Source organism: Papaver somniferum, chromosome 9 (genome assembly GCF_003573695.1).
Source record: "Papaver somniferum cultivar HN1 chromosome 9, ASM357369v1, whole genome shotgun sequence".
NCBI classification, from domain to species: Eukaryota; Viridiplantae; Streptophyta; class Magnoliopsida; order Ranunculales; family Papaveraceae; genus Papaver; species Papaver somniferum.
This window is the reverse complement of record NC_039366.1, coordinates 40,550,302-40,569,909: the sequence shown is the minus strand read 5'-3', so window position 1 is coordinate 40,569,909 and position 19,608 is coordinate 40,550,302. Positions and strand designations below refer to the sequence as shown.

At 40.1% G+C, this 19,608-nt stretch overlaps 1 protein-coding gene across 1 annotated transcript in view; it reads right to left on the bottom strand.

Moving 5' to 3' along the window:
• Window positions 1-18,666: 18,666 nt before the first annotated feature.
• The window catches only part of LOC113311841 (protein REDUCED WALL ACETYLATION 2-like), a 21,864-nt gene continuing 20,922 nt past the window's right edge, over window positions 18,667-19,608 (bottom strand). The window contains exons 14-16 of the mRNA XM_026560642.1: window positions 19,540-19,608; window positions 19,293-19,455; window positions 18,667-18,977 (exon numbers count right to left, since the gene is read on the bottom strand). Coding sequence (XP_026416427.1) covers window positions 18,934-18,977; window positions 19,293-19,455; window positions 19,540-19,608 — 276 coding nt within the window. The 3' untranslated portion in view covers window positions 18,667-18,933. The remainder of the gene's footprint in view (window positions 18,978-19,292; window positions 19,456-19,539) is intronic.

The window sequence follows — 19,608 nt, the reverse complement described above, 5'->3', positions numbered from 1 at the left end:
AGTGTAGCAATAAAGGCCATGTGGGGTGTAGAACGCTGTGTGTGGCTGATCTTCTTCTGCCAGGGCGACTTGGTTGTAGCCAGAATGTCCATCCATGAATGACAGTTCTTCATATCCTTCTACTGCTTCTACCAGCTGGTCTATGCTCGGCAGGGGATAGCTGTCCTTTGGACATGCCTTGTTGAGATTAGTAAAGTCGATGCATATTCTAACCCCTCCATTTTTCTTAGGAACAATGATCATGTTGGAGATCCAGGTAGGGTACTTGACTTCCTTGATAAATCCTGCGTCTAGTAGTTTCTGAAGTTCTGTTTCTACTGCCTCATGATACTCTGGAGCTACTTTTCGTACTTTCTGCCTGAACGGGGGCGTGCCCGGTTTGATGCGTAGCTCGTGTTGGATTACTTTTGGGTCAATCCCCGGCATATCTCCTAGCTTCCAGGTGAACACATCCGCGTATTCCTTAAGTAATTTGGTTAAAGAATCTTCCCTTCCTTCGTCCATTATGGTCCCTATTTTGATCATCTTCGGGTTTTCTTCCGTTCCTATGTTGATTTCTTTTACGGACTCCACTGGTGTGAACACAGGCTTCGGATTTCCGAGGACTGGGACGTTCTTTAATTGCTATTTAGCGTGTTTCTGTTCTTCGCTGGTTGTTGAAGTACTTGTCTCTGTGCTTAGGACATTATCATCTTTCGTCAAGCCCTTCCCTGTAGTTTCCTTGAGGAACAGGTCTATGGCCTTCTCTTTCGCGGTTTCTTTATTTTTTACTCTTCGGATTTTTCGCTGCTCTTCTTGCTCGTTGTTGATATGATCCTGAGTGGCCTGGCACTCTCTCGTAATGACCCGATCTCCCTTGATTTCCATTACTCCCTCAGGTGTTGGGAATCTGAGATATTGGTGGTACGTTTCCGCAACTCCTTTGAGTTTATGTATCCATTTTCGTCCAATAATGGCGTTGTAGGGGGAAGGGGTGTCCACCACACTGAATCGAGTTTCTAGTTTCATGGGCCCTGCGTTAACCTGCAACACGATGTCTCCCAAGGGCTTCGTGGCTGCTCCATTGAATCCGTAGATGGTGTAATAAGAGGTCATTAACTCTTCATCATGGAGCTTCATCCGTTTGAATGCATCGTAAAATAGGACGTTTACGGAGCTTCCCCCGTCTATGAGGATCTTTTTAAGGTTACATCCAGCTACTGGTAGCGTTAGGACCAAGGGATCGTTATGGTCTTCCATATCTTCTTCGATATCCTCGGCATCGAAGATGATAGGAGATTCCATCCATTCTTCGTGCTCGTCCACCACTATCCCATCGACCTTATACAATTCGCAGCGGCCTTCGAACTTCTTCCGTAAGCTCTTTCCTATCTGCGCTGTAAGTGAGGGCCATGTGGCTTCGGAACACGAGATGGTGTTGATTGTTCGGTTTCCTTCCGGAAGTTGGACTGGTTTGGTTCGATTGGATCTATCCTCGGTAACATCCTTTCGTACGTAATGTTTGAGCTCTCCCGCATCAATTAATTTTTGGATCATTATTTTAAGGTTCTTGCACTTTTCGGTCTGGTGTCCGTTGAAACAATGATATTCATAGTAATCTTTAGACTTCTCGGATCTCGGGGGCTGCTTTCCCTTAGACCATGGCCACTCCAGGTTTTCACTCCCTTTGATTTCTCGTAGGATACGAGTATAGCTAGCGTTGAGTTTCTTGTAAACTTGATCTTCGAATTTTCGGTCACCTGTTCTTCGTTCATCCCTTCGTTCCTTCCTATCTTCGTGAGGTCTCTCCACTGAGAAACTCCTTATGGCCCCATTGGTTTGTTCCGCTGAATTGGTGCGGTGAGATCTCTGCGGATATGCCCTCGGGTTTTCCCGTTGAATTTCTTCAAGTCGAGCGTGCTTTTCGATAATTATTCGAAGATCTCCCTCTGTCTTAGGCACGCTTCCATGAATTTCAACAAATAGGGGACTCATTCGGTCTAATCCCCATTTGTAGCAATTGATGCTTACCACTGGGTCCATGCTCCCTATGGCTTGGCAGATCTTGTGCCATCTGTTAGTGTACTCCCTCGTGGTTTCCTTGTAGCCAATCGCTAGTGAAAAGAGCTTATCCATTCCGGTGTTTACAGTCTTGTTGTACATGTATGTTCTTAAGAATTTCTCTGCGAGTTGGTCGTATGAGTGGATGGAGTTTGGTGGCAGATTTTCAAACCATGATAATGCCGATCCCTTCAGGATTGACGGGAAGTATCTGCAGAGTACGACGTCATTCTGACCCCATCTAGCTAAGACACGGTTGTAGTACCGAATATGTGCAGCAGGGTCACTGGATCCATCATAGCATTCGAACGTTGGGACAGGGCATTTCAGTGGAATAGGGGTGTTGGCCAAGCGATGAGTTAAGGGCGTAGAGTTAGCTTCTCTCATGACCTCTTCTAACCTCCCCCCGCCTTGTCTATTTTTTAATTGCCTGATCTCGGCCATCATCTCATCTCGCAGCTCTTCCATCGCGCGGTGGTGCCCTAAGTTCTTCTGCTCGTTACCGTCTGACTCTCCGTGGTCATAATCCGGGTCGGATACGCTACTTCCCCTAGTCGCGTCTCCATTAGCCGCTATGACGACTCTACAGTCTCGGTTTGGCTCTGGTGCTTTGGAATTTTCTTCATCAAGTTGTTGGATGGTCTTCGTGCTTAGAGCAATCCGCTCCTTTAAATCTTGATTTTCTCTGGCCAACAGGGCTACAGCATCTGCGTAAACCTGCTGGATCTTCTTCAGTTCCTCAAGCTCAGCCATCAGTCGATGTGATTGGTTGGACCCCTGATTGGGAGTCCCAGCGCGTGCCACTACGGCCATGGTGCCGCCTTCCTCTACGGTCTGCACTAAAGGTGGCAGAGGTTCAGCTTCGGTTGCTGGCATTTTCAAATCAGGGTGAGTGCCCCTCTGCGGTGCTAGAGCCGCCGATATGGTTTGATTTTGATCATTTGTTGGTGGCATTCCAAAAGTTGGAAGGTGCACGGGTTGGAATGTTCTGGATTCATCCACCCTTTCTCTTGGTTGATGAAGTTGATTCATAGCGCAAGTTTTGCTAGCCTCTGCATCCTTCGGGACTACCGCAGCCGCACCGTACTTTGTCCCCGCTGCTGCAACTGAATTAGCGTTCATAGGTGAAGTGATTCCCGCAGTATCTTGCCTTTGACTGGTCATTTTAGCTTTATCTCCTTTCTGCTTGCTTCGGGTGATGACCGGGGTTGTCCTGGGTGTTTCCTTTGACAAAGCTTTGGATTTTCCTGCTTCCTGCGTCTTTTCCATCACGGGTCCTTTTGTCGACAATGAAATCTCGCAGAAACTCGCCTTCTTTACTCACAATACGTTCTTTCTGCACAAGGAATTTTAAACAACGAAAAACGGGAATATCCGCGTGAATCGGGTTAGTTGGAGAAATATCTTCTTCCAGGAGAGGATTAATACATACGAGTTACAATACACGGGTTAAAGTCTTATTAAAAGAGATCCTTTTAAAAATGCAAGTAGATCCTTTTTAAAAAACTACGAAAACCCCCCTGAGAGACGGGTTCGCACGAGATCTAAAGAAAAACGTAAATCCACGGATCAAAACAATAAATCTTATCGAAGATAACAGGTGGGTTTTTGAATATAATAAAGTTAACAAATGATATATACGGTCCGAGCTGATAAATCAGAGCAATCATATGCCAATTTAAAATGAAATCACAGGACAAGATAAATCTTTTACCGGGACGAAGTCCCTGTTTCTAGCGCCAAATTGTGAACACACAAATCACGAATGCATCCGAATGCTCACAACCAATCATCGTAATCTAGAGTGATTTGTGATGATGATATCCTAGTGTTGATTCCTTGGCTCAAAACCTTCAGGTTTATCATAGCCTCATCTAACAACTCCATGCGAGGCGTTTGCGCACGGGATATATGTAGAAACAAAGAAAGCAAAACGTATAAGTAAAGATCCATGGGGTTAGACAAATATAAAGTGCTGAAATGTAAACAAGACCGAGGTTTACGTGGTTCAGCACTAAGGCCTACGTCCACGGGGTTTGTTGTTTCACTATATTCTTCACGGTTACAAGAGTAGTCGAATGACTTTTGGGTTTATATGTTTTTCTCTTCTAAAGGATTAACTTACACTTGCAATATCTCTCTCCTTCCCTTCCTGATTTTTCCGATCCCCCTTCCTCTTGGTGGAGAGGGGGTATTTATAGGGTTAGAGTGTGGGACCCATCTCTGAAGGCCGTTAGAACCTTATCTTCTAGTGTCTTGTGTCCATCACGCAGAGGTCTGCGTTTGCCACTTGATCACGCAGAGACATTCTCGCTCATTCCACGGGTTGATCGACACGTATACTGCTCAGAGTGTTTAATGAAGGTGTTTGAGATGCCTGCTCGTGTCAGACAAGTGTCTTCTGCCCCAGTCACGTTCGTGTCAGCTAACTTTCTCTCCACCGTTGATCTTAGCTTCTTTTGGGATGAGATAAAGTAACTCCTTGGGGTTTATTTGGTGTTCCGTAGTGCATCGTATTTTGATGTCCTGGCCTGCATGCTTCGTCTTCGAATTTACGATCGTCACATCAGCGGTCGTCCCTTTGTCCTATTTTATCATCATTAGGACGTTCAGCTGAACTCCCCCGCTTTGATCCGCTGGCTTGTTCTACGGAACTAGTCCGATGAGATCTTTGAGCTTGGGCCCTAGGGTTCTCCCGCTGGATCTCTTCTAGCCTGGCGTGCTTTTCAATGATTACTTGAAGGTGTCCTTCTGTCTTAGGAACACTCCCAAGAATATCCACAAATAATGGGCTCATTCTATCCAGTCCCCATTTGTAATAGTTGATGCTGACCACTGGATCTACATTTCCTATGCCTTGACAAATTCTGTGTCATCTGTCGGTATACTCCCTGATCGTCTCTTTTTAAGAGGTTGCCAGCGAGAATAGCTTATCCATTCCTGCGTTGACATCCTTGTTGTACATGTAAGTTTCTAAGAACTTCTCAGCGAGTTGGACATAGGAGTTGATGGAGTTGGGAGGTAGGTTGTCGGACCAAGATAGTTTTGATCCCTTTAGACTTTAAGGAAAATACCTGCATAGGACTGCATCGTCTTGTTCCCATCGGTCTAAGATACGATTGTAATAACAAAGGTGTGTTGTGGGATCGCTGGACCCATCTTAACATTTGAATGCTGGAACAGGGCACTTCTGAGGGATAAGTGCTTTGTCCAAGTGCGGGGTCAGTGGTGTGGTGTTTGCTTCTCTCATTACCTCTTCTAGTTTCCCCCTCCTTGCCTGGCTTTTAGTTGCTTGATCTCCGCCATCATTTCAGCACGAAGGTCCTCCATTGCACGATGGTGATCATCGTTGGTTGAGTTTCGCTTTGGTCTTTGATCTTCGCTGTCATAATAGTACGATTTTTCTGGGGCATAATCTGGATGGCTGGACCTGTTTCCTCTGGTTATTCTTCGGTTCAATGGCTCGGGATTTGTTGCATTCGTCACTACCATTCTTCGATCATGATTCGGCTCAGGTGCTTTAAAGTTGGTTTCGTGCAAAGCTTCGTTGTGCTGGTGAGTTTCTCCCAAGCTTTGGGCGATCTTATCTCTAAGTTCTTGGTTTTCTCGGGCTAGCAATGCCACTTCCTCTGCGTACACCTTTTGATTCTTCTTCAACTCTTCAAGCTCTACCATCAGCAGGGGGGAATGATTTGATCCTTGGTTTGGGGTACTGAGTCGTCCCTTCCCCCCAGGGGCCATGGTATGATCTTCATCAACCGTTTGGATTAGGGGGATGGGAGTTTCGGTGCTCACTAACTGTAATTCCACGTGTGGGGTAAGGGTCGGTTTCTTGTCAGCAACGGCTGGGTTGTTGGTACAGTTTGGTTCTACTCGTTCGTTGGCGGCATCCCGAAGGCTGGCTGCGGTATTGATGACTCCGCAAATCCTTCCCGTTGCTCAAGGGAGCGAGAAGCTACTGCGGCTTTCACTGCATCGGCTTTAGCTGCATCTGCTCTTGTTGCCTCGGCTTTTGCTGCATCTGCTCTTGCAGCCTCTGCTCTTGCTGCCTCGGATTTTGCTGCTACTGCTCTGAGAGCCGCCGATGCTACATCATTGGTATTTGACGGTGAGTTGATTTCCGCAGTGTCTGGCTTTTGGTTTGTCGTTTTCACTTTTTCACCCTTTTGCTTGCTGCGTGTCATGACTGGCGTTGTCCTGGGTGTTTCTTTGGATGATGCTTTGGCCTTTCCTGCATCCTTCGTGTTTTCCATCTTCTTTTTCTTCTTTGCCTGCACAGGTAAAACATCATAAAAAATCCAATATCCATGGGGATCCTATTAGTAAAGTTAAACAAGCTTGTAGGCCGAAAGCATGGCTCGATCGAAAGTTTCCAAGAGATCGAGGATTAAGATGAAGATTTGGAGAGATACAATACATGAAAACATAGATCGACTCATGGATCCGGGAAATTCTTTGAAGGGAAGTGCAGAGTGATCGGCTTTAAATATAAAAAACGCAGAAATATCTGAAAAGAGCTAAGGTCTTTAAGTTTTGGACATGAAACATTCTAAAGAAAACACAGATCCGTTAGATTCGTCTTAGGGAAACATAGAAAACTCTAGAAAGTGTGGAAATCTGTGGGTTTTGTGTCTTGAAAGCATAGATGATTTTTAAGAAAAGTATAAACTCTACATGAAAATTGGTTTTAAGTTATAAATGGATGATAAGCTGTGAACCATATTTATAAAATTAGTTTTGGAAAATTGGTTTTGAAGATTAACTTAATCCGAACACTATCATCCATAGGGTAGCATGGGGAGCTACAAAAAATAAACAAGTAAAATCACAGGATAAGATAAATCTTTACCGGGACAGAGTCCCTGTTTCTAGCGCCATATTGTGAACACATAAATATCGATGGCATCTACGTGTACACAAACAATAATCGCAGTGTACATAAAATCAATATGGGGAATAAAGTGGATGTAAAACGGCATAAATACAATGACTCATAGACTCGGAGCCTTCGGGCTCGTCCTTGTCTAGTCATGAGACTGTAATTTAGCTATCCTTATGAGCACGATGCATGGTATCTCAGAGCATAATGACAAAAGTAGAAAGTAAAGTGCTGAAATGTAAATGAGAAAATGATTTAGTGGTTCAGCACTAAGGCCTACGTCCACGGGGTTGGGGTTTCACTATGTATTTGGAATTACAAGGGTAGTCAAATGACTTTGTGTGAATCACGAAGATAGAGGGAAAATAGATCTCATACTTACTCTTCCTATTTCTCTCTCCTCTTTTCTTACTCTAAGTTCGTCGACCCCTTCTCTCTTAGTAGAGAGGGGTATTTATAGGATGATACATGGGGTCCACTATTAGAGACAGTTGAAACCTTATCTTCTTGATCTTTGTGCTGATCCCGCTGGTGTCTTCGTTCTCGACCGAAGGCTCCATCGGTTCTGTATGGTTACAAAGGGTCACCTCCTTTTCTTCCACGGGTCTGCCGACACGTACCCTATGCCTCTGGTATTTAATGCGGGTGGTTAGGACAGTCCGCATGCGTCAGACAGATGTCTGATGCCCCTGTCACATCTTCGTCAGTGGAGCTAATCTTTGCCGTTGATCTTGGATCTGCCTCGAGATGGGATAAAGCAGATCTTTGGGTGCTCTCCAGTAATTCGCGGTAGCTCGTTCCTTCAGTGCTCCCTGTTCATGCGCCATTGGATCATTGGGATGACAAACAGATGTAGGCGATAGAGGTCCCCTGGGTATTGAGATGTGGCATCATATCTTGATGTCCCACTATTGCATGTCTTCCACGTGTACTCTTTTTAACACGTGGCGGATGATGAATAATGTGTATACAGTGAGAATGCATGACTTGCATTTACCTCTTAAAAATGGACCAACATCCGGGACGGAAACATGATTTTTACAGAGGGGTGCAAAAAATAAATAAATAATACACCCTTTAACGAAAAGATTGATGAAAAAGAAATCATTGGACATCAATGCTCACGACGTATTCACTTCATCAAACAATTGTGGAGTGCAGAAATCCGCATATCCTCAACTGTGTCGAATAAACCAACTTGATAGTCATGGAAATGTTTCTTGTTGAGCATTACACGTACCTTTTCAAATTCTTACATTAGGAGACATCAATTCATGCCTTCATCGCAATTCAAGTTTATCAATTATCAGATTTTCAAGGAAGTATGTTGATATCCGCAGGTATTTTTTCATTTTCTGTGTTTGTTATATAGTAGGTTAACACTAGTATACATACAGGAAACTTAGAAGGGGATTTTAATAAAGTGCCATACTCTAAGTTTCATATTTAAGAAAGTGCCACCGTTTTTTTCTTCAAAATTTATTTAATGCCACACATTTAACCTTTTTCATCCTGTTTTTTTTTCTTTAAACAGTTAACATCCGTTAGTGCTTAGGTGGCAATTATTCAGCCTTGTAAAAGACATATAATCCCTTAATTCGTTATCATATAACTGAGTTAAATCGACTTATTGTAACGAGTCATTACCGAGATAGCCCTTTACACAAGCAATATAATACCAACTTATCTAAATTCTTCCAAGTTCAATTTCTTTCCTCACTTCGACCACAAACCACTTTCAACGGACCAAAAACACCACAACAACTTCTTTTAGACCGAGTCACGAGTCCTGAACTATCCATTTACACAAGAAATCATCCTTCATTGACATGCAGCTTGAAAACTCACTCCAATCAGAGAGTAACATATGCCCGGATATCTCCAAACTTTTCTCGGTTTCAGCAACTGCTCCTTAGTTTCTGTCCTTCTCGAAACATCACATCCTATTTTTTCCTCAACTGTCTCTACAACCAAGGTTCGACTCAAATCAACCCAAACTCACGTATAAATTTGCACCACCAGCTCCGCACAGTACCAGATCATAGCTCCTCGACCAGTTCAACCACGCACCTTCACAGCAAAGCAGAATTTAGCCAAACTACCGGACCTTTTAATCTCATCACCAACAATACACAATCAAGTCCCTGACCATTTCATCTCCTTTCATATTCAATCCACAGCCTTTAAACACCTCCACAAGTTAAACCATGTACCCTGAACTTCTTAATTCCTTTGGACCCCCACAAACAACTGCTAGTTCCAAGATTTGGCTACCACCAGTTTCTACTCTTATTCTCTCGGTCACAGCATCACTTCCATTTTCCCTAGCCTGCTAAATTGATCACCCACAAGTTGCTTTGGTCCGAACAAGCCTGACTTCCAACTTCAGACTTACTACCACGGTCCATACACCTATCTCCATTCTTAACATATAAGCATTCTTATTATTCTCCATCTACAGACATGCATCACCACCAATCATCTGTCGGGAAACTGAGGTTACGTTCATCTCGAACCGGCATGTTTCCATAGAAGTCAATTCCACGAAACATCCTACTTTAGATAACTTAGCTCGAATCCTTTACTTAATCATTAGATTAGCATGATCGGATAATACTAGCACAAATATATAATCAATACGATAATAGACAATCACACATGACACAAAGATTACGTGGTTAATATTTGTAGGCTACATCCACGGCCAAAACCACCCCGAGATTCTTTCATTTATAACAAGTTATTACATCGACACACTTCATATAATCAACTAGTTATATAACCCACTGGCGCTAAACGTTAGAAACAACAAGACATATTACGAAGAGTTTACCTCTTCCTTTGTTCTTCTTCTTCCATAAACCTTCACCGCCATGGTTGCTTTGATCGACTTTAGACAAGAACACGAAGAACATCATGAATTCTAGCTTCTCCCATACGAATCCTAGAAATCCTAGATTTCTCCCATACCCGTTCACACTACAAGTCTCTCTTCTCACATAGATTTTACTCCATCACCAACCATTGTAGGACACAATGGTTGTGACCCCCCATCACTCTCGTTCTTGAGAGGATTCTAAAAGAGAATGGATTTCTACTCACAATATAAGCCCTCTTATGATCTAATTAGCTAACTCAATCCCGGTCCCACTACGATGCGAAGAGAGAGAACCTCTGCGAATCGGTTTTTCATATTTTCTTCAACTCAGTAAATTTTAACAAATATTCTTAAATATCCTGAAAAATCTTTCTTAATCTCTCAATAAGAATGATCTTATATCCAATATCTTTTGTTTCTGATTGCTGAAATTTAGTCATCAGAAGAAGATACTTATATATTTTTTTCTTATTTTTCTAGTGTCAATTTTCTCTAGTCTTATGGCTTATATTCAATACAGCCCTTACTCCTCTCATTCAATTCACAAAATCTCTAGTCTTAATCTAATATATATTTCCTTTCCTTTTTCTATTATTCTCTACGGATCTTTTTTTAATTTTCTCTAGTGTCAATTTCTGTTTCTCTTACAGTTTATTTTCTTCAAACGATTCTCCGCATTTCTCTAAAAATTTTATTTGTTTATTTTTATTTTTCATCATTTACTTTCATGGAAGCCTGTTTATTCATGAAAAACTAATTCTTTCTTTCTGATCTTTGCAGATATTCCTCTATCAGCAGTTTTGCGATTGGAGTTGTGCTCTTTAAGAAGTTGTGACAAGAGAGTTCCATCCAATACCGAGTCAACCCGCTCATATACTTGCCTTTTTTGGTGCAGCCTATCAAAATTATTATCCCCAATATTTTCACACATTTTGTCATAAAAGTGTGCAATTATCTTTATTATTTTGGAAACCGTTACTTTTCATAGTAACGTTTGCCGTGATTACAACATCATTCCGAAATTCATTGGTATATTATGCCTCGTTACCATCATCTTTCACCCATCCATTTCCCATAATCTTAATCGGCATTCCATTGATTACAGACTTATTTTTACATACACTTCTGTATCATGGAAGGAAACCATAACTCCTCGACAACCCATAGCCCAACAAAAGCTATTGAAAATTTCACTAGCAGAATGAGCCAATCAAGCTTAATTTCTCACCCAAACTTACCCAACATCCCGAGAAGAAAAACTCTCTCAACCAACGCTTTGAGAGAGAGTTCGGAACAGTGGAATTTCTCATATTTCAGCAAACTTCATACTACCAAACCTTATTTGATCCAAATTGTTGAAGATGAGCTTAAAAAACTTTGGCCAAGAACACAGTTCCAGATGAAACTGGTGGTGCAAAACTCTTTCATTATCAAGTTCATGAAGAAGGGTGAATTTGATTTTGTATACGAGAATATTCCATGGTGTGTGGATGGTTTTTTATTATACTTAGAAAGGTTTAACCCATTAATGCCTAAAGGTCCTGCAATCAAGCACCAAAATTTTGGATCCGTATATATAATCTTGATGTTACATTTGTTTATCCGAATATTGTCAAGGAGATTACAGAGCCTCTTGGAGAATTTATTAAAATGGAACTAGAAATGCAAATCTTGCTAAACGAAAATTGGTGAAAGTAAGAATGGCAGTGGACATTTCAGCTCCACTTGTTAGGGGTTTTTGGCAAACCACTAGAGCTGGAGAGGAGATTTGGATCGAATTTTACTATGAGAACCAGCCAAAACATATTTGTAAAAAATGTTATGTTTTGGACCACAAACAAGAATTTTGCAAGTATATTGAAGAACAACTTCTCATGGACCAATTTGGTCTCATTCCACCGGAACATCAGCTTCAGGATTACGTCAAAGCACTAAGGAATAATCTCTTCATCAAAGGAACTCATTTTAACTTGAATAATATTTCCGAGGGCTATAATATTCTATAAAGCATGGGTACTTTTCAAGTGACAACAACTCAGGTTCAATCGGCACTTTCGAAGTGGGTTCGGGTTCAAACCAGAAAAAGTCCAACAGGAAGCGGGTCATAATCGATGGGTCTCATATAAATAAAAGAATTAACACCCCTGGAAACGAGAATCCTGAAAATTCCCAAATCAATTTCAATTCAATATCAAACCCGGTTAATGGAGCTGCTGATTTCAATGAAGAAGATGTTGTTGTTAACGAAGGGGTAATTGATAACAAGATGTCTCCCAATCTTACCGAACAAGTGATGAAGGATGAAACTCTCTCTGATGTAGTTGAAAACAACATTTCTGCTGAAATTCCAATGGCACTTCAACTGATGAAGGAATTATCAAGCAAGATCAGGGACTTTCTCATTCAATTTTACTCTATTGTGGTTTTGTTTTCCCTTTTCTGAGATTGGGGTGTGCTTTAAATTTGAACTTTTTGAACTGTTATTCCCTGATTTGCAACTTTAACTTCAAACCTAGGGTTAACATGAAAATTATTGCTTGGAATTGCAATGGCTTTGCTAATATGACAACTAGAAATAATATTAAAGATCTCTCTCTGCTTCACAATCCTGATATCATATTCTTATCAGAAACTAAGATAGATTCAGATAAAATCCTAAACTTTGTGAAACCTCTAAATTTCCCAAATAGTTTCTTTGTTCCTTCCGTGGGAAGAGCTGGGGGATTAGTTCTCCTCTGGAAAGATGGGTTTAAGCTGGAAATACCCTCTTATGATAGCAATATGATACACTGTCTTATAGTTAGCGACCCCGGAAAGCCAGAATGGCTTCTTACCTACATGTATGGAACTCCATATCACAGTCTAAGGCAAGCTCAATGGAAATACATAAGTTAATTAGGTAGTGAAAATCCAGAATTTCCCTGGGTTGTATTAGGAGACCTAAATATCACTTTAAACTTAGAAGACAGAAATAAAAACAATGCTAGTTCCTCCACATCTTCAAATATTGTTCAGTTAATCGAAGATGCAGGTCTTTGGGAGCTTTCATGGGAATGCTTTTACTTGGAAAAGCAACAAACACGGCACCGTTAAAATAAAGTCTAGAATTGAAGAGCTCTTGTCAGCTCTGCTTGGATGCTGCAATTTCCATATTCACATATTCTCCATCTACCTCAGCTTGGTTCCGATCATAGCCCAATACTTCTAAATCTCAATGCTGATAATGGGAGCAGAAGTAAATGCTAGAAATTCTTCGAAGTTTGGTTAAGGGACAAGACCTGTAAAGATGTGATTTCAAAGGCTTGGGACAACAATACAAATGGTTCTCCGGCATACATTCTCAACAGGAAATTGTGTCAAACCAGAACAGATCTTTCAAGATGGAATAAAATGGTTTTTGGGAACATACAAGATAATATAAATAATCTCCATCAGAAACTGACAAGATTGCAAGGGACAAGCACATATGGAAGCAATACTAAAGAGGTGATAAAAATGGAGCAAGAAATTGAAGAATGGAAGTACAGGGAGGGATAATTTTGGAGGCAAAAATCTAGTGAGAAATATCTATTGGAAGTGGATAGCAACACAAAACGTTTTCACATGATGGAAAACCACAGAAGATCGAGAAACAGAATTGAATCTTTAAAAGACTCTCAAGTCAATTGGTGTTCTGGAAGAAATGAGATGGAAACTCTTCTAAACAATCATTTTATGACTGTCAGTACCACTACTCATCCTCAAGTAAATCAAGAGCTGATACAGTTAGTACCAACAATCATCACTCCTCAAGATAATGCCTTCCTAACAAAAATCCCAGACATGGAGGAAATACATGAAGTCCTGAAATCGATAAAGCCGTGGAAGGCACCCGGACCTGATGGTTATCCTCCATGTTTTTTTCAAACTCAGTGGGAAGTTGTCAAGGACGATGTCACTAACATGATACAACGATTCTTCATTACAAAGAACATATCAAGGAGCATCAACAAGACCAATCTATGTTTAATCCCCAAAGTAAAGCTACCTCAACAACCGACAGATTACAGGCCAATAGCTCTGTGCGCCACTAGATACAAGCTTATCTCAAAAATCTTAGCTACTAGAATGAAGATTTTTCTGGAAAAGCTCGTATCCCCAATGCAGTCAACATACGTCTCGGGTAGGCAGATCTCAGACAACGTGACCTTGGCCCAAGAACTTATTCATTGTATGAAGAAGAAGAAAGGTAAAAAAGGTTATATGGTTTTGAAATTGGATCTGTCGAAGGCATTCGACAGGATGGAGTGGTCTTTCTTGATAAAGATTATGCAACAGATGGGGTTCAATGATGAATGGTGTGCTTTACTACATCAATGTATAAGCACAACAGAAATTCAAATTCAACTAAATGGAGATTCGTGTTCTTCTTTCAATCCATCAAGAGGGTTAAGGCAAGGGGATCCACTATCCCCTTACCTTTTTATTTTGTCCATGGAGGTTTTTACGAGAGCCCTTGCCCATGCAGAACAACGCAAGACGATTCAAGGTATTAAAATAGCCCGGCATGCTCCTCAAGTATCACACCTTTTATTTGCGGATGAATGTTTGCTATTCACCAAAGAAAACATTCATAACGTAAATAGCCTCCTTGACGTGATTCATGCTTTTATGCAAAGTTCAGGTCAACAAGTTAACTTCCAAAAATCATCTATTTTCTTCTCAAAGAATGTTCATCAACGCCACTCTAGAATTATGGCAAGAAGACTCAAGGTAAACAAGATGAGTCTAGAAGAGAAGTATCTTGGCATTCCTCTGTTTCTAAATAGAAGAAAAACTGCTTCGTTTTCAAGCCTGGTTGATAACATGAGAAACCGAAGAAGCAGATTGAGGGGTAGGTTTATTAATCAAATAGGGAGATCTACGTTAGTCAAGACAGTCCTTAACGCGGTACCAGTCCATCAGATGAGCATCTTCAAAATTCCAGAAACTACCATTGAGGAAATAAACAAGATACAAAGACAGTTCTACTAGAACAAGAAATCAAACAAAGGAGGCAGTATAACTGCTTGGACCGGACTATGCAAAAGAAAAGAAAGAGGTGGCTTAGGTTTTCATGACTTAAGCTGTTTTAATGATGCAATGCTTTTGAAAACAGTATGGACGTTATGTAACAGTGAAGATCAGCTTTGGGGCAAGGTTTTTAAGGATCGATATTTCCCTAATTCCAGTTTACTTCAAGCTAAAGATAAAAAGTCTGCTACTTGGACATGGAAGAGTCTCTACAAAAATGTGAATTTCATTAAGCAACATAGTTTCTGGAAGATCGGGAATGGGCAGAAGATAAAAATTTGGTAGGATATATGGGTCCCAGATATGAATCAGCCACCAGTTCCTAAGGGTCAAACTATTGATGATGCACAACATTATACTGTGGTTTCACAGCTCATAAATTTTGACTCTGGAACCTGGAAAACTGATGTAGTTAACTCCATTTTTGAAGGTGAAACTTCAAGGAAGATCCTGGGTACTAGAGTTCCCATTGATTCTAAAGATAGACTGGTATGGAGGCTTACTAGGAATGGAAATTTCACAGTAAGATCGGCTTATCATGAACTGGTGCAATTGAAAACGGGAAATCAACAACCAAGTAATATGGATGGGAAGTTGTGGAAGAACCTATGGAGTCTGAAAACAATGCCTAAGAGCAAGCATTTTTTGTGGAAATGTGTATCTGATTCAGTTCCTTCTAGTGAAAGGTTGGCAAGGAACTTTGGAGGGGAAATCTCAACATGTGCCATGTGCAGCCAGTGTTATGAAACAACAGATCACATCCTTATGCATTGTCATTTTACAAGATCAGTGCTCATCTCCATCCCTGGAAGTAACAGATCCACGAAAAATTTTAACGACGTCCAATCTTGGATTTCAAGCTGGTTTGCAGAAACTACTTTGGATGCCTTCACAAATGATAATTGGATTATCCAGATTTCAGTGACACTTTGGAAAATCTGGAGGGAAAGGTGTAAATGTGTCTTTGATAACATTAAACCGAATCCAGTTAGTACAATAAGGAGGATACAGGTTCTGCAACATCAAATATCTCAATGCAGGAAGTCAAACTCACCCAAAAATGATATTCAGCCTACAAAAAATATCAACTGGATACCTCCTGAAAACTCTTTTCTTTCTATTTGTTGTGATGCATCTTTTAAATTACGGTTTAAGGAAAGCGACATTGGTCTAATTGTTAGAAATTTTGCAGGTGCACATCCATCCTCCAGATGCATCTACAAGAATGGACATCTAGATCCATAGGAAGCTGAATGTGATGATGTTCTAGAAGCAGTTCGATGGGATGTAACTTTGGGAATACAAAATCTGAAAGTGGAAACAAACTCAAAGAATGTAGCAGCTGCTATTAATAGAGCAATCACCAGCGTATCGTGGCAAAATCAGAGAATAATAGAAGACATAAAAAAGTATATGAATAATCTTAATAGCTGGATATGTCAGCATATAGATAGATAATGTAATAATCCTGCAGATTCATTAGCTAAACACGCCAGGAAATTTAAAATTTCAAAATTATGGCAATCATCATGCCCATTCTCCGTTCATATATTTCCAACCCACCAAGCAGTCGACTATGACAAGGAGAATAATGCCAATCCATAGCCAGTGGGAATACCTATCCCAGCTAAAAGATTCTCACAATCTCAGCCAGAACTCCACAGAAATTAAGAAGTCATGATTAACGAGAAACAATTGATTGAGAAGAAGAACCGGAGAAGATAAAGATGTTTGATAGTGGTGGTGGTGATGCACGAGAAGATGAATTATATGTAGTTGTGCTGATTCGATGGAATAAGAGCATTGTTGCAGCAACCCTAGCTTATGTATTGTCGTGGCATCTCTATTTGTTCAGTTTCGACTGAAATTGAGGTGAAGAGAGGCGATAAACTAGTAATACTAATTGTGAGGATAGATAAGTAATTGCATCGTGAAAAATTGACCAGGTCAGCCAGATCAATCATGTGGGCCTTCACGGAATTGATAACGACAGTAGCGTTTTATAAATTCCGAAGAAGAAAATGGTGGCACTTTATCAAACCAGAAAACCAAAGTGTGGTATTTTGTTAAAATTCCCACCTTAGAAACAAGCTCAACTCACTTGGGCTTTTAATAGAGGTCCAAAAACTTACTTGGGACTTGAATAGAGGTGCAAAATTCTGGTTTTTCTTTGACAAAATTAGGGACAGACCCAAAAATAATAATATTTTCATTGTCAGGCCCACAATTAATTTTAAGTACCCTGATACCCATAATTATTTTTATGACACCAATAATTTTAAGAAATTATTAAAAATATCTGCATGACTAATTATGCATCCGCATGACGGGTTATGCATCAGGGGTATAATTGGCAACAGAACTTGAATATAACATATCTAAAAATCCGCGCCTTGGAATTTTATAAATTTTATATCGTTGGAAATCTTTTTAAGAGAGCTGCGCAACGAGTACAAACAACAACATCAAATTTTTGTTTTTCACCAAAATATCGGAAGTGATCTTCATTTTAGGCAAATTTTCGAAAACTGACTACATAACCATTATGCAGCCACCAAAAACTATGCATAACACATTATGCAGACGCATAACAAATTATGCAACCATTTTCTCGACTGCATAACAAATTATGCATCTATAACAAGTTATATAACCATTGTTTTGGTTGATTTTAGTGCGTACATAAAAAATTGATGCCTAATGCAGTATGCATCCATATTTACGGATGCATATCAGGTTATGCATCTATTTTCTCGATGCATAAAAGATTGTGCAACAATTTTCTCGATGCATAATGTATTATGCAGTCATATTTTCGGATGTACAATCATTTTCACGACTGGATAACATGTTATGCAGATATTATCTTGTCATGCACCTTATTTTTTGTTGGTTTCAATACTAAGAAAAAGTAATTGCATAACGTGTTATGCAACCGTTTTTTGGACTGCATAACAAGTTATGCAACAAATTTTGTAGATGGATAACAGGTTATGCAACCGTTTTCATAGCTGCATAACATATTATTCAATCATTATGACCAAACACCAACACCAATATGGCCAATCATAAACAATCTCGATATCGTTGAATAGCCTGATCATACCGGAGAGTGCTTCTTCGACTCGAACTAGGGAGAAGTATGTCAGGTAAAAGATGGACACATTATCATCATTGGGAAGCTTTCCATAAAATTTGGAATCCATATGTAACTTCTTAAACGCCCAATATCATCCATATGTAACTTCTAAGACCCTAATTTTAAAAACCAAGACGAAACAAATTTCAGTCTCTACTCGATGAACAAAGCGAACCAGCGAGAGGGAAAGAGAAAAGAAGAAGAAAAAAAGAAGAAGAGTACGATGAATATTAGAAACTCACAATAAAACCTAATTTCAAGAATTTTGGGTCCGAGAATAATATTTCCCTTAAAAATGGGTGCACGCCTTCAGATTTCTGTCTGTGGGTTTCTCAGTGAAAAAATCTGGAAGAATGAGTCTCACTGTAGTTTTCACTTTTTCTTTTATCGGGCCTGGAATATATCATAGTGTGGATTTTGGGGCACACCCTTGCTCTACATTGGCTCTGCCTCTCCGTCCCTACTAATTGACTCTAGGGACCGCCATCGTTTTGCCGTCGCTAATAGTAACACTAATCTTCAGGGACAATTTTATAAAATCGGCCGTCCCAAGAACCCTATGCTTTTGTAGTGTTTGCAAATTTTGGCGTCTCCTTGGAAATTTATCAAGTGTGAAATTTTGTTAAAACTTGACTGCACATGAAAAAAATCATGAGATTCGAAATGAAAGATTATGCATAAATAAGAAATTATCAATGAATATTAATAACATCTTTTTACAGGTATTGGAAAAGGCTTATCGCGTTTGTGTTTTTGCAAATTTTACATCATAATAATAAGAGCTCTTCTTCTCTCTTCACTTTTCCTTCTTCCTTGCTTGTATTTTATTAGTCTCACAACATGCAATACTTTTTATTCTCAGCTCTTTTCTATTTATGACATCTTCTTACCACCTCCAAAGTGATATCATGAAGTGTAAAGCTAGCCGCTCGAGCTATCAACTAGCTATAATCTGCTATCTTCATATTTTTCATCTTGTCTCATCATCCCTGTTGTTTTGATGGTGACACAAAGATAAGTCAGCACTAATATATGATATGTTGCTTCAGTATAGAGCAAACAAAATAATTGAGATGAAGTTAATGATCTGTTCAAATTTCTAACCTAAAATAAAGCACTAGATGATTTGTATATGCATGCTTCAATATGGGTAGCAATTTTCGGGCGAAACATCTCTAACTGCTAAGTCTGCTTTATATCTAAATTGATCCTCATGGTCGATCTCTAGATTCATAGCGGGATTCACAACTCTTTAGGGTCTCATGATAAAGGTAGGATAGAGTCAGGTGCATTAACAAACTTACCATAAGCAGTGGGGGATAACTTGCAAATAGCGATTGATAGAGTGTACAAGGAAATTGAGATCGCTCCAGCTGCGACAATGTTGTGCATTAAGCGTTTGTCGTCTCCGCTAGGAATGAAAGCCGTCTTCAAGGTATTTGTTAACTGGAACAGCCTATATGAAATCTGGGAACAAGCAAATAGAAGACAGATCGATCAATATAATGCAGCAATATATCTACTTATTTGGAGACTCTCTTGGGTGTATACCGCAACGAATATGGCAGTCGTAAGCATGAAATTGAGCATCGGATAGTCCGGAATTAAAGACAGCACTAG